At 34.6% G+C, this 23968-nt stretch overlaps 1 protein-coding gene across 7 annotated transcripts in view; it reads left to right on the top strand.

Annotated features, from left to right (window-relative positions):
• The window catches only part of RALGAPA1 (Ral GTPase activating protein catalytic subunit alpha 1), a gene marked incomplete at its 5' end in the record, with an annotated part of 228244 nt that overhangs the window by 82400 nt on the left and 121876 nt on the right, over window positions 1-23968 (top strand). For 5 of the 7 annotated variants that reach the window (XM_082620173.1, XM_082620170.1, XM_082620169.1 and 2 more), the window contains 4 exons: window positions 2798-2946; window positions 5774-5903; window positions 7852-8089; window positions 9118-9279. In XM_082620173.1, the coding sequence (XP_082476299.1) occupies window positions 2798-2946; window positions 5774-5903; window positions 7852-8089; window positions 9118-9279 (679 nt within the window). Of the gene's footprint in view, window positions 1-2797; window positions 2947-5773; window positions 5904-7851; window positions 8090-9117; window positions 9280-17673; window positions 17815-23968 lie in introns of all 7 variants that reach the window. The other 2 variants (XM_082620172.1, XM_082620171.1) reach the window with 1 other exon arrangement.

Raw genomic sequence — 23968 nt, 5'->3', positions numbered from 1 at the left:
TGCCGAGGAATCAGCTTTCAGATCTCTTTTCTATGTAAACTTGCTCTCTTGTTGATCTCATCCATTCCTATGGCTTTAAATGTCATCTATATACTGCAACTTCTACATTTTATCTCTAGTCTGATACTTCTTATCTGAACTCTATGAGTCCTGAACTCAAATATTGAAATGCCAAGTTGGCATCTTCACTTGAATATCTAATCGATATCTCAAACTTGACATGTCTAAAACTTGGCTTCTCACCTTATCCAACAAACATGCTCTTCCTGCAGTTTTCCTCGCTTCATTTGATGGCAGCTGTTTTTCAGTTGCTCAGGCCATCTAATTTCCTATATTTCTTTTATATCTTATATCTAATTTGACGACAAATCCTGTCAACTTTCAAAATGTATGCAGAATCTGACTGCTATTCAGCACTCACACTACCTCTTGTGTTCAAGCCTCAGTAATCTTTCATCTGGATTATTGCAATAAATTTCTAATTTGTATTCTTGCTTCTGGTCTTGCCCATCCATCATCCTGGTATATTCTCAACACAGTAGCCAGAGGGATCCTGTAAAATGTAAGTCAGATCATGTTATTTTTCTGCTCTGAACCCTCTGGTGGCTTTTCCTTATCACTAAGCATAAAAACAAATTTCTTCCCAATGGTCTATCAGGCCTTTACATCATTGCTCCTCAGAGTGTGGTCCACAGACTACTGCTGGTCCACAAGGTAATTACAAATTTGAGAGTGAGAGTTTAGAAACTAAGTCATTGAATGTCTCTTGATTCTGATGAAAAGTCTTTTTTTCATTTCCTTTTACCTACTCATTTTTTAAATTGTATTTTATAATAAGATTGTTCTGTAAGACTGGGGGGAAAACCTGTTCCCTCACCACTGGCAGTGTGAGAAGCTCTGCTTCACATGCTCTCGCTGTTTCTCAACGTTATCTCCCACTGCTTTTCCCCTTCCTCACTTCACTCTGTACTTCTTGCTGTTCCTCAGATATGCTAGGCCGGCTCTCACCAGTCCTTTAAACTTGCTTTTCCTTTTCTTTGGAACGGTTTTCTTCCATGTTGCTACATAGTTGAGCTTTGCTTTTCCTTTTTTAAGTCACCCATATTTACATCCATTCTCTGCTCCGTGCCACTTCCTTTGCTTACTGGGTTTCCTGGGACAATGAGGTGATATTGAGTACCCTTGTCTTGTTCTTGGCTTTTGGCACTACTTCAAAATGTCTCAGTTTCACACAGAACTTTTCAGGTTCAATTACTAATATAACATTTGCTGTAGTTCTTGATAAATATTCTTTTTCAGATTAAGGAATTTTACCTTTTTTCTTAGTTTGCTAAATTAAAAAAAATAATGAATAAGTGCTAAATGCTTTTCTTTATGCATTATGATGATTCTACTTTTTTCCATTTTAATCTATTGATAGGATATAGTATATTAATAGACTTTTCCAATGTCAAGGCATCCTTACATTTCTGGGGTAAATAACTACTTGGTCATAAAGTATTATATTTTGATCAATTTGAATTGCTGCTGTTTTTTGAAGATTTTTGTCTATATGTTCATAAGTGATATTGGTCTCTTACTTTTCTTATGTGTCCTTGTCTGTTTTTGATAACTGGATTATAGTTTTATAAAAATAAATTGGGTAGTTTATTTGTCTCTGAAACAGCTTGTGTAAAATAGGGATCATCTACTGGGAAGGCTGGGCAAAACTCTGCCTGTAAAGCAGTGTAGGCCTGGTGTTTAGGGATGGATCAGGGATACCTTGATTACCAGTTCACTTTCTTTTATGGTATTGATATATACATCTTTTGTATTTCTTCTTGAGTCAGTTTTGGCTATTTATGTTTTATCTAAAAAATAATCCATTTTATTAAATTTTCAATTTTATTGACATAAAGTTATTCATTGAATTATCATTTTAAAATTCTCTACTGGCTATGTAGGTATGTCCGTATTTTATTTCTAATGTTATTTGTGCCTCTTTTTTGCTTTTCTTAGTCAGTGTTGTTAGACTTCCAGAGTCAGCTCTTTTCCCATTTTTAAAGTTAGCTTAATGTTCTTTTCTCACATGATTTTACAACTGTATTTTGCCATGGAGTTCATCCAGGGGATTTAAATCAGAATTATGGGTGTACAAGATGTAAATGTCCTAGGTTCACAATAGATGTAATGTTCTGTTCCTCCAAAGTGTCTTTGAAAAGCTTTACACATACCTGTCACCATTATAACAACTTTCTCCTCAGTAACAAAATACAATTAATGATTTGATTATAATGAATTTAATTAAAGATACATATTGATGGACCCTGATTGGTAGTACTATAATATGCAGTCTGTTACTACCAAAACAGATATGCACACATAGTCAATAAACATGAAAAAAGAGAATAGATGGTGTTGAACACCTCATTCAGAAAGTCCATCTTGATTGAGGTATCATCTTTTATCCTAAACGATTTTTAATTTTTATTGTTCTTTTCATTTTATGACAACAATCAGGTTGTTATATTAAAGCGCCCTCACTTTTAAAAAATGCTGTTTTTCACTTGGCTTATTTTTTTCAGGTGCCTACTAGTAATTTTATATTTGTCTAGATAAACATAAAAATAGATTAATGAGCTTAAATTTCCAATATCAAGCTGGTGGTAGAAGCAGGGTTAGAATTAACCTACAGTCTAATGCTTTTAAGTTTGTTGTAGATCACCTAGTTATCAGCATCTTGAGTTGTTTTCCCTTTGAATAAGAAATTTCCCATTGAAATTCTGTAATGAATCACTAATGATTTCTTTTATCTTAGGTGTTTATTATAAACTCCTCAAACATATTTCTTCTTGAACCTGCAAATGAGATTAAAAATCTTCTGGATGAGCACACAGATATGTGTAAACGAATTCTTAACATTTATCGGTTCATGGTTGTGCAAGTATCAATGGACAAAAAGACTTGGTAAAAATACTTATCTTTTTTTTTTTTATTGTGTATATGAGCATAGTAAATTCTAGAGGAATAGTGCCTGTGAAGAGGGCTTGTAACAATATTGTACAAGCTTCTATTATTGAATGAATGAGTGAATAAATATGTAATAATCATGATGACACAGTGGTCTCCTTCACTTTATCTCAAACATCTTTGATCAAACTGCCACAAGATACCTTTGTTTATCTTTCTAAAGTGGGTATGTGATGGCCTCCCCCACTGCCCGCCACCCCCAGGAATGAATACTGGCATGCAGGTATGAATAAATGAATTTATATGTGTGAACGAATGAATAAGTAAATGACTGAATGTATGAATGCCTGATTCCTCAACCTGGCATTCAAGGCTTTGTACAGTCAGGCTCCTGAGTACTTTTCTAGCCCTTTCTCAAGCCTAAACTCCACCCTGCAGAATGAGATCCTACCTCCCAGCTTTATCAAATTTCTGTCTCTCGAGCACAGTCTGAACTTTTCTTTAGAGTGTCTGATTCCTGTCATCTTTTCCTATTGTTACCATAACTATCCTTAGATTCTACCTTCCTTTTTCCACATAGCCTTATTTTTTTAGCTCACTTCCTTTCATTCTGTATTTGTACCTTTGTTGTAGATCTTGTCAAAATTGTCTTAGTTCCTAAGTTACTTGTAAAATGTTCATTTACCTCACTGAATTGCGATGCCCTGAAAGGTATATATACTGGTTGTCTTGTTTTTATATTTCCTACATTTCTTAACATAGTATGGATACTCTATAAATATTTGTTTAATTGAATGAAAAAAGAGGCCTTTTAGAGAGATGAGAAGAGCAGTTCTTCGGTTTCTGTAAAAATGATACATGTTCATTGTAAAATTCAAACAAAGAAAAGTTTTAAAAAGAAAATAAAAGTTGCCCAATAGCTCACTCTCTAGAGGTAATTATTGTTTGCCCTTTGGTGAACATCTGGTTCACCAAACCACACAGTCTCATAGTATTATACCATATGTATGTACCATAATTTTCTTAACTAATCACCTGTTGCTGGATGTGTAGTTACTTATTTTGTTGTTGGAGGAGGGGAGGATAATGAACATCCTTGTATGTATACAATTTTCCTCTTTTGAGTCATTCTTAAAAACTGGGAGTACTTAGTCAAAGAATGTGCCTACTTTGTGTTCTGTTACATATGGGAAAATGGTTTTATTTTGAAAAAGCTTTTGATTAACACAATATTGATATAGTTACATCTAGAAGTAGTTATTAACTGATTTGGAGCACTTTTTCTGTGTCAGGTATCTTTTTAATCTTTTTACATCTATTTTCTTTCTTAATCCTTGTAGCACTCTATGAGGTAGATAATTTTACATGGTGATTCTTAGGCACAAAGAGATTAAGTAATTTATCATTGTTCACACAGCATAAATTTGAACTGTGGTCCTACTGACCATTCTTTTGTTAGTCCTTCCCCTTTTATTTTCTTTTTATATGCTTTTAATCAATGCTGTTGGTCCAGGTTAAAGTGAGAGACTTGCTACGTGGAACACAATTTTAGAATTTTAAAAAATTTTATAAGTTCCCTTGAAGTCATAGCATTATGAAAGATTTCTCACATATTTACATTGAATTTATAAGACTTTAGGAATTAAAATCATTATTGTATTACAAAGTGAAAAGTTATCTAATAATATATGAGTGAATTATGGTTTGACCACAAATCAGAAAGATTTATTTGGAAAACCTATTCTTTATTGAATATGTGGTTGACTTTAAATGGCTTTTCATTTCATATAGTGAAGCTAGAAGCCTAAGGTTACAAACGTGTTACCTCTGATTTTTATGAGTTGAATGCATACGTTTGTTTGGTTAATAAATTCAGGAGAGTTTTCATTGAGTGATACTTTTATATTTAATTCTGCCCTTACTTCCCAGAAAAACCATGATATTAGATCTGGGATTTCTTTCTGCCTCTGCTGCATTTCTCACATGGACTGTCCCACATATTGCTATGCCTAGAATGGGCCTGCAAATAAGCCAGAGAGGAGGAAGCTTGATAGACTTGGGTTGTTAGTCTGACTACACACCCAACTGAAATCCCCTTGTCAGACTTTTTTTTTTTTTTTTTGTATGTGGTTGCATCAGTTTTTGAATTATCAGGTGCAAATAAGGTAGTTTTATGGTCTTAATATTAAGCATCTAGGAGGAAGAGGCAAGATAAGGATAATATAATAGGGTTGGCTTGACTTGCAGTACACGAAGAGAATAAAGAATTGAAAGATGGCCAAACGAAAAAGGATGGAAAGAAGCAATAGAGTGATGGTTCTTGATTACTTGTCAGGCTCATTGTGATCTGTTAGTCTTAAAATATCATGTAATTTTTGAAATTGAACCTGGTACAATTCTAGATATGCAGTTGTTCTCCATATTGTAAAGATGGATGAGATGGACAGGTATCAAGGTAGAATTGTATTGTATAGACAGATGAGTGTTCTTCAGACAGCTCCCTAAGGTCACTATTTGATTTGTGGGGTGGAGGGATGGGAGCAGTCTCCGTATTCTCACTCGCAATTCATCAGCTGTTGTATAAATTTTTATTTGGTGAGAGGTATTGTGGCTGAGAAATGGCTTAAAAATGGCTGGTATAGATTTATAAAATGGAATTTTATATTTTAATATTTAAAGAATTCTAAAATTTGGAAAGATATTTGGTATTTGAGTTAATGAAAGATAATAACGTTTTTATAACAAATATTAATTTGAAAGTTATTCATTAACCAAAAACAAACATATGGAAAAAGGAAACATTAATTAATTTTTTTACTTTAAGGGAACAGATGCTGCTTGTGTTGCTCAGAGTCACGGAGTCTGTACTGAAGATGCCATCACAAGCTTTTCTACAGTTCCAGGGGAAAAAAAATATGACCTTGGCAGGTCGACTTGCAGGACCACTTTTCCAGGCAATAAAAATAAATAAATAAATAGATAAATAGGTGGATAGATATGTATTTTTTCTTAAGACTCATTGAGCCCTGAACTTACTACCTGGGAAGAAAGCTTTAAATCAGAAATCATTTCATATTAAATAATTTTTTGTAGAGCCAAATAAAAGTTGCTTATCTAAATAGACTATTTGCCGTACATACAAACTCAACCTAATAGAGGAAATATCAATCAGGTCTGTGAAAAAAGTGTTAAAACAAGCTGATTATATTTATCTCCTGTGTGGTAGGTACACTTATGTATGATTGCAAAAAGCTGCCAGAAGGCTTCATGATAATGGCTTGGTTGTTTGCATTATGAGTTTCCAGGTCTCTGGGATTGTTAGAAAAACAAGACTTTAAGTCGTTCTGTAGTAAAGAAAAAGTAGTAAATCACGATTCTTTCTTACCATGCTATTCTGGAAGACTTTATTCTCTTCACGTCTTCATTTGAAGTATCAGTGGTAGTTGATTATACAGGAATTATATGCTGTGTTTTCCAACCTAAGGATAGAGTACCGACTTTAAATGTATTATGGATTATTTGGAAAATGGAAAGCAAAGTAGTATTTTTTTAAAGATGACACATTAAATACAAATACATGGATAAAATGGTTCTTTTTTTTTTTTTTTTTGCATTACGCGGGCCTCTCACTGTTGTGGCCTCTCCCCTTGCGGAGCGCAGGCTCCGGACGCACAGGCTCAGCGGCCATGGCTCACGGGCCTAGCCGCTCCGCGGCATGTGGGATCCTCCCGGACCGGGGCACGAACCCGTGTCCCCTGCACCTGCAGGCGGACTCTCAACCACTGCGCCACCAGGGAAGCCCCTATAAAATGGTTCTTAATGTCAAGGATAAAAGCTATCTCAGCTCTCATTCTTGGCCATTAGTGTAGCCATTCAAATGATTATTTTTTTCCCAGATATGCTGGTTCACCTAAAATTCTGTGATGGTAGTGAATAAGTCTTTGAAACCAGCTACATTTATTATCTAAACTCCTCTTGACTTCATGAGTTCCCCACCCCCACCGCCATGGTTAGAACTAACCCAATGGTGGGCGCTATTGGAAGGTAAAGTTTTAGCTTGCTACATGGAATAACTTTTTTGTACTCTGAATGTTTAAAAATAGAATGGAGGGCCACTCGTTATTACTATTTTATTTCATAAACTCTGCTCATTTTTATCTTTATACTTAATGTATAAATTTATATGAATTCCTTAGTAAAATTGGTTGAGTTAAAAAAAACTTTTATTTTGTGACTTATTTCTTCAATAGTAGGATTATATCTTTGGTAGAAATCTATAAAGTCTCAGGGGTACAGCCTGGTTAGTAATTTCTGCCCTTTTATGAATAAGTTTTTTATTCTGTGATTGGATTTGTTACAGAACACCTTTAATTCCTCTGGTGTCTTTAAAATGAAATTTAATTTTATCCTTCAGTTTACGTTTAAGTTTTCAAAAACACATTTCAGTAAGTTAAATATATCTCTAGTAACTTTTTTTTGAATATTTGAATTGTATAATTAGTGATTCCCATCTTTAATTTGAGAATGTAGGTTTTGTTGTTTTAGTTCAATAACTACTAACTACTCAATAATTTCAACACGTAATAGTGTGGAGACTTTTATCTCTTTTTAAACAACATTTATTTAACATTAACATAATGCAGCATGAAGGGTAGTTAAACTTTAGGGAGATTTCTTTTCAGTTTTGGTAACTTGTCCTAATGCCAGAATGTTGGGAATTGGCAGTTGTTGAAATTTATAGTAGGTACTAATGAATGCTTGAATTACTTTTATAAGTATTATGTACCAAGAAAGGATATCATGGATATTATATGATTTAAAGTTCTGCTTGTTTTGGTGTGATTTTTTAATAATTGATTTTGAATATATTTCATTGTTATTTCTGATTATTTGTCTTTATAGACTCTTATAGTTGCCTGGATTAAAGCAAATCTAAATGTGTACATCTCCCGAGAACTTTGGGATGACTTACTCTCAGTATTGTCATCATTGACCTATTGGGAAGAGTTAGCCACTGAATGGTCACTGACTATGGAGACACTAACTAAAGTTTTAGCTAGAAATTTATATAGTTTGGATCTCAGTGATTTACCATTGGATAAGCTGAGTGAACAGAAACAAAAAAAGCACAAAGGGAAAGGTAAGAGTTGTTCACAAAGATGCTCCATATAAATTTGTTTAAATAATTTGGTCTGGGAAAATCAAGCCAGGGAGAGGTGTGAAGGTAAAAGTTATATTTTCTCTTAATTATTCCCTCCTTAATTTACCCTGAAGGTTAAAAATTTTCAACAGTGAAACATGTAGGTACCTTGTAATTGTTCTTGAAGAGCCTTAAATTCAACAGTAATTTTGATGAGAAATAAAGTATTCTGTATGTTGTTCTGTACATATCTAGCTAAAGTTACATAAATAATTCAGAATCTTAAATATTTTATCTTTAACAATTAACCAAAATGGAAATTTATAAAACACTCTTCCTTTTTATCATACACAATTTTTTATTGAAACATAGAAGGTGATTTCATGTTACTCTATTTAAAAAGAATTGTGTGAGAAATTCTTTTAAAAGCATTTTCTTAGTTTTAACAAAAGCAAACATTCCCTGGATGTGGATTATATACCTGCCTAATGTTAAAAAGCTGGAGAGGGACAGTAACATAGTGATTATATCATAAAAACATGTCCTTATAACTCTGGGTTTGCTGGTATTTTTCACTCTTAATAATTAGTTGCTGTCTAGAGATTACATCTGAGTCACATTTCATACTTAACAATAGTCCAGAGTGCTAAGTGTGTGACCAAACTACTTTTTCCTGGACTATTTATTTTCCAAGTGGCTATTATTGGCAGGTAGAGATAGAGTAACTTCCACCACAGGATGGATTTCGGTTAGCTCATTTTCTATCCTTTTTTGCCTGTCCAAATATTTCACTTCTATATGAAGCAAGTGGGTGGCAGAGTATTTATAATCGTTTATTGTTGATTTTTTAAAATCTGCCTCAGTTTTGGAACATGAAAATGAAGTTCAGAAAAACCTTATAGTATGCAAACATTTTATCTAGTTACTTTATGAGTAAACCTAAGAGTCTGAGGCAAAGTGGCACACATAATTCGAAGAGCTTATTGATATGGTGACGGTACACTGAGATTGAAAATCTGCATTTCTAGGAGTGGGACATGAATTTCAGAAAGTTTCAGTTGACAAGTCATTTTCTAGAGGATGGAGTCGTGATCAGCCTGGCCAAGCCCCAATGAGACAGAGAAGTGCAACAACCACTGGTTCCCCAGGAACGGAAAAGGCGAGGAGTATAGTACGGCAAAAAACTGTTGGTATGTACTCTTTAAAATCATGAGAATTGTATGGGGCAATACGTTTACAGTCCTTAGTAACAATGTATATAAATACACTGTTTTCTTATCCGTTGGTTTTTGTTAAATGAAAAACTTCCATAGGAAAACCTTTTTTTCAGTAATACTTGGAGTCTGATAACATGCTGTGTTATCGCTTTATGCTATTAAGATGTGTCTTACATTATTGTTTTTATGTAGTTTATTTTACTGTTGATATCAGTAATTTTAAACGTTACTTTACAGAATTGAAGAAGTAGAACTCTGATTCACTTTACAGAACTCATGTATTAATTGATATAGTTTCTACTAAGTGAATATACTCATAAACATGGAAAATTAGGTAGCATATTTTCAGTGCTACAATTATACAATTATATTGGCTTCACAAATTTCCAGTGAGGAATTCATGCTCTCTACTTGTAGACAGCTGAGGCCAAGGTGGAGTATATTGCTAGGTTCCTTGCTGTCTTTAACAAGCATGGAAGAAATTTCTATGATGGGAAGAATTTCTGGATGTAGGTTCACCCAGCATACTGTGGACCTAGTTACCATCTTATTCCTTTTCCTCTCAGAGATTTATAACTTGGTCTTCATTGTAGTAGAAAGAGTGCTGCAAGGAAAAACGAGGACTTTGTCCTGATCTTTTTTTTCACTCTGTCATCACTAAATAGCTAGATAACCTTGAATAATTTACTGAACTTTCTAGGCATTATTTACTTCATCTGTATAGTGGGTATGATAATATCTCACATGCCTGAAACAAAATTGCTTGAAGTTACTTCAGGCTTTGCAATCTGTGATTCTGTGGAAGGAGAATTTTCTCTGGGAATGTATCTATATTTGATGGTAATCAGTGAAAAACACTACTATTTTAAAGAAATTTAAAAACATTGTAGGACGTGTCTTCTATGAAATGATGGGTTCTAAAGTGTTAAGAATTACAGTTCTAAAGGAAGAAAAAGGAGAAAGAGAATAGGGAAATTAAAGATTTTAGAAGAATTAAAAATGTTTAAAATTGTTCAAAAGAATATTTTCACAATTGTCTTCTGCCTATAAAATAACCATAGAATTATATTGATTGTATATGTCAAGCCAGAAGAATAAGAGATTATACAAGGAAAAAGGATATTGATGGATAAAAGTTAATATAATTTAATTTTGGTTTAGAATTACATTTTGAAATTCTTGGGAAGATATTGATTACATCTGAAATGCCTTTCTTCATTTTATGTTAATGTCACATTTATAGAAAATATTTCTATATTGGTTAAGAAGGAATTGTTCTTTTAATTTTAAAATTTTACTTAAAACTAGAATCTTTTAAAAAAGTTCCATATATATTTTTTTCTGATTATAGAAGTAATTTATGCTTAGTGTGGAAAATAAAGTTTAAGGAAGCATAAAAACATATTAGGTGTCTAATGAGAAGAAATCATTGCTAACATGTTGGCATATTTCTAAACTTTATAAAAGCATGTGTGAGTAAAATACTCATCTTAAAAGATACCTGACTGATTACTCTCTGATACCTATGTTAAAACAGTCTTGCCTGGCTTGCTCATTGGACTAACCTATCAAATAAAAAGTTAAAGCATTACCACAGCAAAGGAAACCATAAACAAGACAAAAAGACAACCCTCAGAATGGGAGAAAATATTTGCAAATGAAGCAACTGACAAAGGATTAATCTCCAAAATTTACAAGCAGCTCATGCAGCTCAATATCAAAAAAACAACCCAATCCAAAAATGGGCAGAAGACCTAAATAGACATTTCTCCAAAGAAGATATACAGATTGCCAACAAACACATGAAAGAATGCTCAACATCATTAATCATTAGAGAAATGCAAATCAAAACTACAATGAGATATCATTTCACACCAGTCAGAATGGCCATCATCAAAAAATCTACAAACAAATTCTGGAGAGGGTGTGGAGAAAAGGGAACCCTCTTGCACTCTTGGTGGGAATGTAAATTGATACAGCCACTATGGAGAACAGTATGGAGGTTCCTTAAAGAACTAAAAATAGAACTGCCATACGACCCAGCAATCCCACTACTGGGCATATACCCTGAGAAAACCATAATTCAGAAAGAGTCATGTACCACAGTGTTCCTTGCAGCTCCATTTACAATAGCCAGGAAGGACATGGAAGCAGCCTAAGTGTCCATCAACAGATGAATGGATAAAGAAGATGTGGCACATATATACAATGGAATATTACTCAGCCATAAGAAGAAATGAAATTGAGTTATTTGTAGTGAGGTGGATGGACCTAGAGTCTGTCACACAGAGTGAAGTAAGTCAGAAAGAGAAAAACAAATACCATATGCTAACACATATATGTGGAATCTAAAAAAAAAAATGGCCATGAAGAAACTAGGGGTAGGACGGGAATAAAGATGCAGACCTACTAGAGAATGGACTTGAGGACACAGGGAGGGGGAAGGGTAAGCTGGGACAAAGAGAGAGAGTGGCATGGGCATATATACACTACCAAATGTAAAACCGATAGCTAGTGGGAAGCAGCTGCATAGCACAGGGAGATCAGCTCGGTGCTTTGTGACCACCTAGAGGGGTGGGATAGGGAGGGTGGGAGGGAGGGAGACGCAAGTGGAAAGAGATGGGGATATGTGTATATGTATAGCTGATCCACTTTGTTAATAAAGCAGAAACTAATACACCATTGTAAAGCAATTATGCTCCAATAAAGATGTTAAAAAAAAAGTTAAAGCATTACAAATTTTGTTTAGAAAGGTAGCTGGATAAAGTTGGAAAATACTAATACTAGAAAATGTTGAACTCCTTGCATCAGATTTCATTACATGTCAGTACCATAATTTAACCTGTATCCTGAAGATGGACTTTTAATTTCCAATTTTGTGCTCTTAAAAATGGTACAGAATATAGTTATGTATATTTCTATACTTTGTGCTTACATGCAGATATGTCTAGGTTTAATCTACAGGATTTGGAATTAAATTGCCCTTTAAACAATGAGATACCACTACATATCTATTAGAATGGCTGAAATCCAGAACATTGGCAACATGAAATGCTGACAAGGATATGGAGCAACAGTAACTCTCATTGCTCGTGGGAATAGTACAGCCACTTTGGAAGACAGTTTGGTAGTTTCCTAGAAAACTAAACATACTCTTACCATAGAATCAAACCATCCTTGGCATTTACCCAAGTAAGTTGAAAACGTGTGTCCACACAAACATTGGCACTCGCATATTTGAAGCAGCTTTATTCATAAACTCGGAATTTATGCCAGAACTTGGAATCAACCAAGATATTCTTAAATAGGTGAATGAATTAACAAACAGTGGTACATCCACACAGTGGAATATTATTCTTTGAAAATAAGAAGTGAGCTATCAGGCCATGGAAAAAATATGGAGGAGCTCCAGATGCATATTGCTAAATGAAAGAAACCAATCTCAAAAGGTTACATACACTATGATTCCAACTATATGATGTTCTGGAAAAGGGAAAACTAAAGAAACAATAAAAAAAATTACTGATTATCAGGGGTGGAGGTGGGGAGCAGGGCAACAAGGAGGGACGAATAGGTGGAGCACGGGGTTTTTAGAGCAGTGAAAGTATTCTGTATGATACCGTAATGGTGTATACATGTTATACATTTGTCAAAAGCCCATAGAATGTACAACACAAAGAGTGATCCCTAATGTAAACTGTGGATTTTGTTAATGACACTGTATCAGTATTAGCTCATCAGTTGTAGAAAATGTACCATACCAATGAAAGATGTCAGTACTTGGGGGAACTCGAGGTGGGGGTGGGAGAAGGAGGGGATATATTGGAACTCTTTGTACTTGCCACTCAATTTTCCCGTAAACCTGAAACTGCTTTTTCAAAATTAAAGTGTACAGGCAGACCTCAGGAGATAAGTGCGGGTTTGGTTCCAGACCACCACAATAAAGCAAATATCCCGATAAAGCGGGTCACACGAATTTTTTGGTTTCCCAGTGCATATAAAGGTTATGTTTACACTATACTGCAGTCTGTTAAGTGTTCAGTAGCATTATGTCTAAAGAAACAATGTTACATACCTTAATTTAAGATATTGCCCCAAAATGCTAACCATGAGTCTGAATCTTCAGCACTTCATAGTCTTTTTCCTGGTGGCTGATGACTGATCAGGGTGGTGGTTGCTGAAGGTTGGGGTGGCTGTGACAGTTTCTTAAAGTAAGACCATTAAGGGAGTTTGGGGCATTGGTTGACTCTTCTTTTCACAAATGATTTCTCTGTAGTATGCAATGATGTTTTATCGCATTTTACTCACTAGAATTTCTTTCAGAAGTGGAGTCAGTCCCCTCAAACCCTGCCACAGCTTTATCAACTAAACTTAAATAATACTCTCAATCATTTGTTCTCATTTCAACAGTCTTCACAGCATCTTCACCAGGAGTAGATTCCACCTCAAGAAACCACTTTCTTTGCTCACTCATAAGAAGAAACTCCTGTTCAAAGTTTTATCTTGAGACTGAGTTTTATCTCAGTCCCATCCTCAGGCTAGTTCTGTTGTGCTTTCTACCACATTTGCAGTTACTTCCTGCACTAAAGTCATCCATGAGGATTGGAATTAACTTCTTCCAAACTCCTGTTAATGTTGACATTTTGACCTCTTCCCATGAATCACATTGTTCTTAATGGCATCTAGAATGGTTTTCTTGTTTCCAGAAGGTTTTCAGTTTATCGATACTTTGCCCAGATTCATCAGAGGAATCACCATCTATAGCAGCTATAGCCTTATGAAATGTATCTTAAAGAATACGACTTGAAAGTTGAAATAATTCTTTGATCCATGGGCTGCAGAATGGATGTTGTGTTAGCAGACATGAAAACAATGTGAATCTCATTGCACATCTCCATCAGAGCTCTTGGGTGACCAGGTGCATTGTCAATGAGCAGTAATACTTTGAAAGGAATCTTTTCTGAACAGTAGGTCTTGACATTGGGGCTTAAAATATTCAGTAAACCATGTTGCAAACAGATGTGCTGTCATCCAGGCTTTGTTGTTCCACTGATAGAGCACAGAGTAGACTTAGCGTAATTCTTAAGGGCCCCAGGATTTTCAGAATGCTAAATGAACATTGGCTTCAACTTGAAGTCCCCAGGTGCATTATCCCCTAACAAGAGGGCCAGCCTGTGCTTTGAAGCTTTGAAGCCAGGCATTGACTTCTCCTCTCTAGTTTTGAAAGTCCTCGATGGCATCTTCTTCCAATAGATGGCTGTTGTGTCCACATTGAAAATCTGTTGTGTAATGTAGCCACCTTCATTAATGATCTTAGTTAGATCTTTTGGATAGCTTGCTGCAGCTTCTACATCACCACTTGCTGCTTCCACTTGCACTTTTATGTTATGAAGATGGTTTCTTTCCTTAAATCTCATGAACCAACTCTGCTAGCTTCATGCTTTTCTTCTGCAGCTTCCTCACCTCTCTCAGCCTTCCTAGAATTGAAGAGAGTTAGGGCCTGGCTCTGGATTAGGATTTGGCTTAAGAGAATCTTGTGGCTGGTTTGATCTTCTTTCCAGACAACTAAAACTTTCTCCATATCAGCAATATGGCTGTTTTGCTTTCTTATCATTTGCCTTTTCACTGTTAATTTCCTTCAAGAACTTTTCCTTTTTTGCAGTCACAACTTGCCTGTTCGGAGCAAGCAGTCTAGATTTCGGCCTGTCTTGGCTTTTGACATGCCTTCCTCGCTAAACTTAATCATTTCTAGCTTTTGATTGAAAGTGAGAGTCGTGTGACTCTTCCTTTCACTTGAACACTTAGAGACTATTGTAGGGTAATTAACTGAAGTTAGACCAGTTTCAGTGGCTTTACAGAGATTCTCTGATCTAAGCTTTAGATTAGTAAGTCCCCCAAATCCCAGGAGCTAATTCATGTAAGTCATTTTCTGTAGCATAGGTTGTGCAGCTGTGAGGCACTTGACAGATTTCCAGGTATGCATAAAGACCTGTAGTACAGTAGCAGATGGAGAGGTGCACTTCTGAAGAATTCATTCAGGATCAGAACACAAACTTACACCATAGTGATAATGGGAGAAGTTCCAAGGGAAGTGCCCAAGCTCTTCCTTCAGGTTGGTGGTGGGAAAGAAGGAATAGAAGGAATTGTTATCTCCAAGGAATTATCTAACCCAAGGGAAAAAAATCAAGAAACTTGTAATTCATCTGTGGAATTGAAAATTTGATTCAATTTAGTTTTAAAAGAAATATCTCTTAAAATAACATCTGATTATAACTGTAGGTGACATTTTACCTTTTGTGTTGATAAGCAGCACTTCAAGTTTTACCTGTGTGTTTATGTCTTTGCTCTAAGTTTTAAGAAATGATTACCTTGAAGTCAACATAACTTTTATTTCAAATTGGATTATAAAATTGTCAGTCACTTTCATGAGAGGGAGAAGAAGCTAGCAGGAAATCATGAGTAGGGTCAGATTCTGACATTTTGTATATGGTTTCAATTTTAAAATATACTTATCTTTAATACACTATACAGAAAGCCATACACTGAAGGCATGTTGTTGCCTTTTCTTAATGTATTCCAACCTTCCATGTTTTGCTGCACATAAATTTACCTGAAAGCTGCTCTTAAAGAATCCTTTATTTTGCCACCATTAATAAACTTGGGGGTTAGGGACTCTCTAATTATCCTTTTCCAGTTATAACTCTATGACATATATCTAGTTTTTGATTAATACTTTTTTTGGTTTTCTCCTCTATATGTTCACAATGAAAGCTTTTTTTTTTCAAATGATTATGCTGTGTGCCCAATTACAGATACTCATTCAGTAAAGATTTATTGAGCTCATATGTGCCAGGCACCAGAGTTATAAAGATAAGAAGATATAGTTTTTGCCTTTGAAAAGTTAGGAGGCTGACATATAAAACATACAGTCCACTAAAAATAGATTGTAAGCTTTGTAAAAGAAGGAATTCTTGTTTGTTTTGGTAATTGCTGTATTGCTAGTAAGTTAATTATGTGGGAGTGTCTTAAAAACATCACAGATGATATGACATTTTATGTATGAATGAGTGTCAAGAAGAAAAGAAGACCAAATATATTATGAACTCACAGGGCAGTGTTGTTGTAAAAGAGCATGAAATCTGTAAGAAACAGTATAAAATTCTGTGTGGCAGCAACATGGGAAAACAGAAGGAGGAGAAGTTTCCGTGGATATTGCAGCTGGATTGCAAAGGCCTTGTGTGACAGACTAAGGGATTTAGGTATCGGGGAACCAGCTGTTTCTAATAATCAGAAAAATCTAAGATTTTGAATTGATGGTAACATTCAAATATATGTGTTTTTTAATCAATATCACTGTTACACTGGATCTTATGCAATATTGTTTCTTTTAAATTCTCCATTCATACATACCTTCATTTATTCAAGAATCTCTAAACTAAAAGTTAAGTTAAAAAATATTTGGGAAGTATAAACTTGATTATTTATTTCTAAGTGTTTCAGAATTTGTCTTTAATTTTGTGAACTGGTTACTTTTAAGAAATTACCAAATACAACTACAAATGCAATTTTTTTTAAATTCCAGTTTTTTAAGTTTTTATCTTTAAAAATTTAATCTTTTAAATTTTTACATAATATGCTTAAGACTTGAATAAGCATAAACATTTTTCTCAATAACTCGATTCTTCATGCTGATTGCAAATTCTATTTTCTGTGTTTTTACTTAAAATTTTTAAATTATACTGTTAACTTTAATATAAATAGGAGATACTGATTTGATCAAGCATTCTTTTACCAGGAACAAATACTAACCATGAGATTTAATTCTTTAGATTATGAATTACATAAAATTCTCTAAAAAAGACCTATGAGTGACTTTGAAACTTTTTAGGAAAAAGTATGAAAGAAAGAATTTGTTCTTGGAATTCAGCTTCATTAAGAAGAATGGCTCAGAATTGCCTCAGAGTGGCTCAGAGAAATGCCCAAATATGGTACCTAAAATTTCTTGGAACTGTTAATATTGGTTCTTTTCAGTGTTTCCATTCGATGAACTTTTCGACCTTTGGTTTTGAGAACATAGTGCTAATTAAAGTGTCTGCTGTTTTTAATGCTATACCATTGTAACTGCTAATAATAAAAAAAACATTTTCCTGCTTTACACCAAAAAATTTACATTCGAAATGTCATATGTGTTCTCTAATTTCTTTTCTTACAGCTTGCCAGTATTTGCCGTGCTGAAATGTTTTAATTTAAGATTTCCTTCCTTTGTATCTTTTAGTTTTCTCTGTTGCTGCTTTTTCTGTGACACAAGCCTTTCATTATAGTCACTTCTTTTTTCCTTCCCCACTTCTTTCTTTTCCTTTTTTAAAGCCATGAGAAGCCGATCCATTGGTGAATGTGCTCTGCCATCGGCCTATATACGCAGTGCTAAAAGTGCTCCTGTTCTGATCCATACTTCCAAACCCTTCTTGCCTGATATTGTTCTCACTCCCCTTTCTGATGAGCTTTCAGGTAGTGCCACCTCTGCTAATTTCTGCACCACCTTTTTCACTTTTTAATCCTTCTGCTTTCAAATTTTGCTTAATCAAATAAACTCTTCAAAGTTAATTTCTTTGGGGGAGGTGTGGGAAATTGGGAAAGTGGTTGATCAATCAACATTTTGAGTTATTTGAACTCTAATGCTATCCTTGCAGTTCATTCTGGAAGTGCTAAGTTTAGTGCTGTGCCAATGACCAATATTTTGGGTTGTAAATGGTCAGGTTTTTTTCTGTTCATGTTTGATTTTTTCTTCTCAGGTGGTTAAGTGAAATGGTAATGTATATTTATAATGTCATTATTTGACTAACTATATGGTAAATCTTGAATAATGCATTCTTCATCATCTATAGTAATGGAACTTAAGCCAAGGGAATCAGTAATTGAGAAAAGTACATAATCTAAAAGTTGTTTTGGAATAAATCTTTGTATTTATATTAGATTATAATAGCATATAGAATTCTAAGAACTCAACTCACTTTTAAACCAAATAAAGCAACCATTCTGTGAAGCCCCAATTTCTAAGAAGCCTCAAAACCTGGTCAGCTTTGCACTTCTGCCTCAGGTCCTTGATCTCCAGTATTGGGATGGTCTGCTCTTTAATAAGGCTTAATTAACATAATAAAATACATAGTTCCTGGGTTCAGTTCAGTGAGTTTTGAGAATTGTACACCCCCCATCATCTTTCACCCCAGACAAAATATAATGTTTCCATTACCCCAAAAATTCCCTAGTGACACTTTGAAGTCAGTCACACACACACACACACACACACACACACACACACACACACACACACACACACACACACATAGAGTTTGTAATTTGTATCACCATAGATAAGTTTTTTTCTTTTTAAAAAAATTTTTTGTATGACTAAGATCATACAGTGCCTTGTCTTTTAGAGTGAAGCAAATTTGTGTTGAATATACAGTTGACCCTTGAACAACGCAGGGGTTAGGGGTGCTGACCTTTCACATTGTCCAAAATCCATGTATAACTTTACAGTGGGCCCTCCATTTCTGTAGTTTCACATGGGCAGATTCAACCAACTGCACGTAGTGTTGTGCTGTACTACATATTTACTTGTAAAAATCCACAAATAAGAGGACCTGCACAGCTCAAAGCCGTGTTGTTCAAGGGTCAACTGTGCTTACTATGCAAAATGTGCTAGCTCAAAGAAAGTTATGGTGCATTCTTGGGTGCTTTCCTATACTCTTCTTAGGAGTATTTCCCTGACATTGACACTTTTGGTGAGGTTGCTGGTTTTTTTTTTAACAACCTAGCTTTGTACCCTCTTACTTTCTAATTGACTATAGGCTTATGTGAGGGAAGGTGCATTTTTATTAATAATGTTATTTCAGGTGAAATCCCTTTCACCATCCCTAAGATCAGAGATTTCTCCCAAACCAAGAGGAGGTATATAATTCAAAATTTAAAAGGAAAGTGAACTACATAAAAGAAGAAATTGTTCTTCATAGTTTTCTCTCTCCCCCTGCTGTGAGCAGGCTTAATTGAACTCATGTATTTCCTGGATGCATCATCTAAGATCAGGAGTTGAGGTTTCTATAACTGTTTCACCAATAAGCCAATGAAACTACCCATAGACAATCACTCTAGCTTTTGGTTAGAAGTAGGGTTTTCCAGAAAAATATTTACTTGATACTCTTGAATACTTAACAGGGTAAAAAGGCACTTCTTTTAATTCCTTTTACGTATGTTTATTTTAACATACTACGATTTCTAAGAAGTGGCTGTCAGTTTTCAATGTACTCTATTTTATTTTATTTATTTATTTATTTATTTATTTTGCGGTACATGGGCCTCTCACTGTTGTGGCCTCTCCCGTTGTGGAGCACAGGCTGCAGACGCACAGGCTCAGCGGCCATGGCTTACGGGCCTAACGGGCCTAGCCGCTCCGCAGCATGCGGGATCCTCCCGGACCAGGGCACGAACCCGTGTGCCCTGCATCGGCAGGCGGACTCCCAACCACTGCGCCACCAGGGAAGCCCAATGTACTCTATTTTTATCCAGCCCTTTTTTTCTCCTCTAGTATTCTTGGTTAGATGACCATTCAACCTACATTGTTGTGAATGTGATGCTATATGGTATAGCTATATATAGATAGACTAAACTAGTTGAATAGCTGAATATCGTTGGAGAGTTTTTCTTAAGTTCTGGGGACTATTTCAAGGGCACTGACTCTGTCAGTGACTTTAGTTCTTAACATTAGACTCATCTGATGTTGAACACATGTTTCTTCCCAGGCTCTTGTCTCAGGTTTTGATATAATATCCTGTGGGTTGCAGGAGTATCTTAGTTTATTTTTTAAAGCTCTGCAGGTAGTGCTGGTGTCTGGGCAGGCATATTTTTCCTGTCCTGTCTTCTACACTAGACTGTAGTTTTACACATATGGTAGGCCAGCCTTGCAGTCTTTATTTTCCTGATAAAGAGAAGTCAGAAATCTCAATAATTATTCTTAAGCAAATTAGCTTTTACTGTCAGAAATAATACTTTCATGATAGAAGGGATGTAAAAGAACATAGGCATGGTGGGCAACTGACTTTTGTAACTGTTTCTTATTATTTTCTAATCAAGTACTGTGGGTGTCTCACCCTGAAATAAAGTTTACAGACCCACTTTCTTCCAGTTAGTTCTCAAAACTGCTAATTTGTTTGCCATATTTGATGCTGTTAGATTCTAGTGTGTCTAGGCCATATTATGTAGACTGCTAAGGTTATTAACAGTACTTCAATATTTGAATTGAGCACTGTAGAGCAAAATATTTTGATCTCTCTGCTTCTATTTTCTGAGTATGAGGAGAAAAGATGTTACGTCTCATGCCCCATCCTGTTCCTAAGTTCTGCCTAATCAGGAGAATTTTCTATCTCTAATCAAACAAGCAGGTTCTTCTTTGCACAATCAAGGAATTTATTTCTTTCATCATCAATATGTGATAGTAACCTTTTACAGAGTTTCCACCTAGAAAACCAGCAGATTCTAGCATAATTCTAAATTAGATTTTTTGTTGTTGTTGAAATAATTTGTGTTAATTTTTTAAAAAGTACATCTCAAGAAAAGTTTGAATCTAACTTAAACACAGCATTATATAACATGTTTGCAAACAAATAAAACTGTATAATTTTCTTATTAAAAAAATATTGGTCATTTGTCTATTTCCAGAATTTAAGAGTCAGGGAAACAATATTAGAAGGATAAGAGTAGAAGATAGTTTAGTGTTTTAAATTTTAGTGGTCTAAAATTAAAGTTAATTATTTGGGCTTGGTTTATTGCTTTTCAGTCTTTTCATATGATTTCAATGATGTGCGTACTGCTTTGAATTATCTACAAATTGAACATCTAGTCATAAAAACATGTAGAATTTTTACTAGCCTCTGCTAATAATAGAACCGAAAACATAGATATTCTATAGTTCTTAACTTACCTTGAAGGTACATTGCTATTATAGCCCAAATAGGCAAAAAAAATTTTTTTTAACTACATAAAGGACATTGTCATTTCCTTTAGGTAATTCAGAAAAAACTTGAGCTTCTAAATGGCATCAGTTTCTATATAAAGTAATATAAATGATTTTATGAATTCAGGAGCTGTAAAAATATTATTACTGATAGCTAGTGTTTGTGATTAACCGGGAATAGAATTTAACTTTGGTAAAAGAGATTTTGGCACTTTTTTCTATACCTCGTTTTAGAAATTAGTTAAATTTTCTAGTGGTATGTTAGTATTACAGATTAAGAGATTTTTTTCCCCCTGAGGAACTAGCTTGATATTTTAGTAATTAGCAGCTACTAATTTTTAATATAAAAGACATGCTTTCCTTCTACCAGTATTTATTGAGCCCCTACTATGTGACAAGAGCTATTTCAAGCAAACAAAATCCTGAAGAAAGGTAAATTTCAGTGAATTTTTTTTACATGTTACAAGCTAATATTACACTTTAATTTACAGCTTATCTTTTTGAAATAGCAAAGAAAACTTTTCTTTGAAACACAACATTCAGAAAAAACTACTTTTTAATCCAGAAATAATTTCCAACACTTTAATGCTAAAACATCGTTAAGCAAATCCAGAGATGAAACTTGACATTGCTAATACTTTGTAGGCTCTATAGGAAACATTTTCTCAATGTTCAAGTTTTTTTTTTTAAGTTTGTTAAAAAGCTTTTTTCTTGTTTTGCTCAATCACTGGTTACTGATACTTTAGATTAAAATAATTTAATTAGACACTGCCGTTGTTCAAGGTAAAATGTAAGCAGCATAATTAAATAGTTTCAAAGGCCATTTCTGTTATAACCTGTTGTTACCATTATTTTCAGCAATCCAATACAAAGTTTGTCCATTGTGTTCTTCTGTAACATTTACTAATATTTGTATTTGACTAAGTTTTGATTTCTGAGATTCTTATCTTTATACAGATAAATCACTGTGCTGGTTTATAATTTCTTAATAATACTTAAAAAAAATTAATTATTTCATGAATATGTAATATATATTATTCAAGAAATTAAGACCATGGACTAAGTTTTTCCTTACTTCAAATCCCAGCTCTCCATCTTCTAGCTGTGTATCCTTAGGTGAGTTAATTAAATAGTTTCTTCATGTATAAAATGGGGATAGTAACACTTACTTCATGAGGCTGTTGTGAGGATTAAATGAGTTAATACATGTAAGATGCTTAGAACAATGCATGTAGGAATGACTGTACAGTCGGCCCTTCATATCCAAGGTTGGTTGAATCCATGTAAACCTGCGGGTGTGGAGAGCCAACTGTGTTCACTGTACTAGGCCACTTTATATAAGAAACTTAAGCATCTGCGGATGTTAGTGTCTATGGGGGGCTCCTGGAACCAGTCCCCAGCAGATACAGAAGGACAACTGTATATGATTTAGCTGTCATTTAGACTTTTTTTTTTTTTTTTTTTTTTTTTTTTTGTACGCGGGCCTCTCACTGTTGTGGCCTCTCCCATTGCGGAGCACAGGCTCCGGACGCGCAGGCTCAGCGGCCATGGCTCACGGGCCTAGCTGCTCCGCGGCATGTGGGATCCTCCCAGACCGGGACACGAACCCACGTCCCCTGCATCAGCAGGCGGACTCTCAACCACTGCGCCACCAGGGAAGCCCTAGACTTTTTATCTTCAACAAGGTTCAGGTATATTTCTTTAAATTTAAGTCTCGTTAGAGTCAGTCATGCTTAATTCAAGTGCTGACTATGATTTCTTTTATGCAATTAATATTGTTATATGCCCGTGTAAGAACTGTATTTAAAGCTTAAAACTTTCAAAAAGTTTTTTGTTTAATTTTAAATTCTCTAACAGTACATTATTGATAGAAAAATATTATTTTATTTTTTTTCAAAGCTCTTGCCCTCTTAGACTTGAAAGTTTTTTAGACATTAAAGTTTAGGGAAAGACACTTAGGCTGAAATAATGGTTAAATTTCCTAACATGCAATGTGAGGACTGGGTTTGGGAAGAAATTCCTAAAAACAGAACTTCACAATAATCTTTACTGGTTTCTTTAGAATGGAAAAATTATGGAATATCAATAAAGGGGAACTTCCCTGGTGGTCCACTGGTTAAGACTTCACACTTCCACTACAGGGGGCACAGGTTCAATCCCTGGTTGGGGTAAGATCCCGCATGCCATGCAGCACGGGCAAAATAAATAAATAAATAAAAATAAAGGAAACTAAACATTAAAACTAATATTCTCCATTTTTTTGAAGTTCGTATATTTGTTAGTCTCATAATATTAGATTTTAATAAGGTTTTAAGATCTTGATTTTGAATTTACAGCTAATAAAATAATTCCAGCTATAAAATTCTTAATATTTTTTATAGAAAAGTTATATAGTCTTTATCCTTTGCTGAGTCTATTAGAATATTTTGTGGAAAGAAACTGGAGTGCATGGTGAATATGATCTCTAGGCAGAGGTTCTTAAGACCTATTATGGGAGATAAACCAAAATACTTAGCATTTGTCAAGATATACAAATATGCATTACTTATCTGCTACAGTAATAAATGGAGTATAATGCATAAATATAAAGTTTCTGAGGAGATGCTTGCTTTTTCCTTTAGAAGAATTCTAAGTGGAGTGCATGAAGAAGAA

This window comes from Mesoplodon mirus, assembly GCF_964341445.2.
Source record: "Mesoplodon mirus genome assembly, chromosome: 4".
NCBI lineage: Eukaryota > Metazoa > Chordata > Mammalia > Artiodactyla > Ziphiidae > Mesoplodon > Mesoplodon mirus.
Note: the sequence above shows the minus strand (reverse complement) of the source record. Positions and strands in the feature narration are given on the sequence as shown.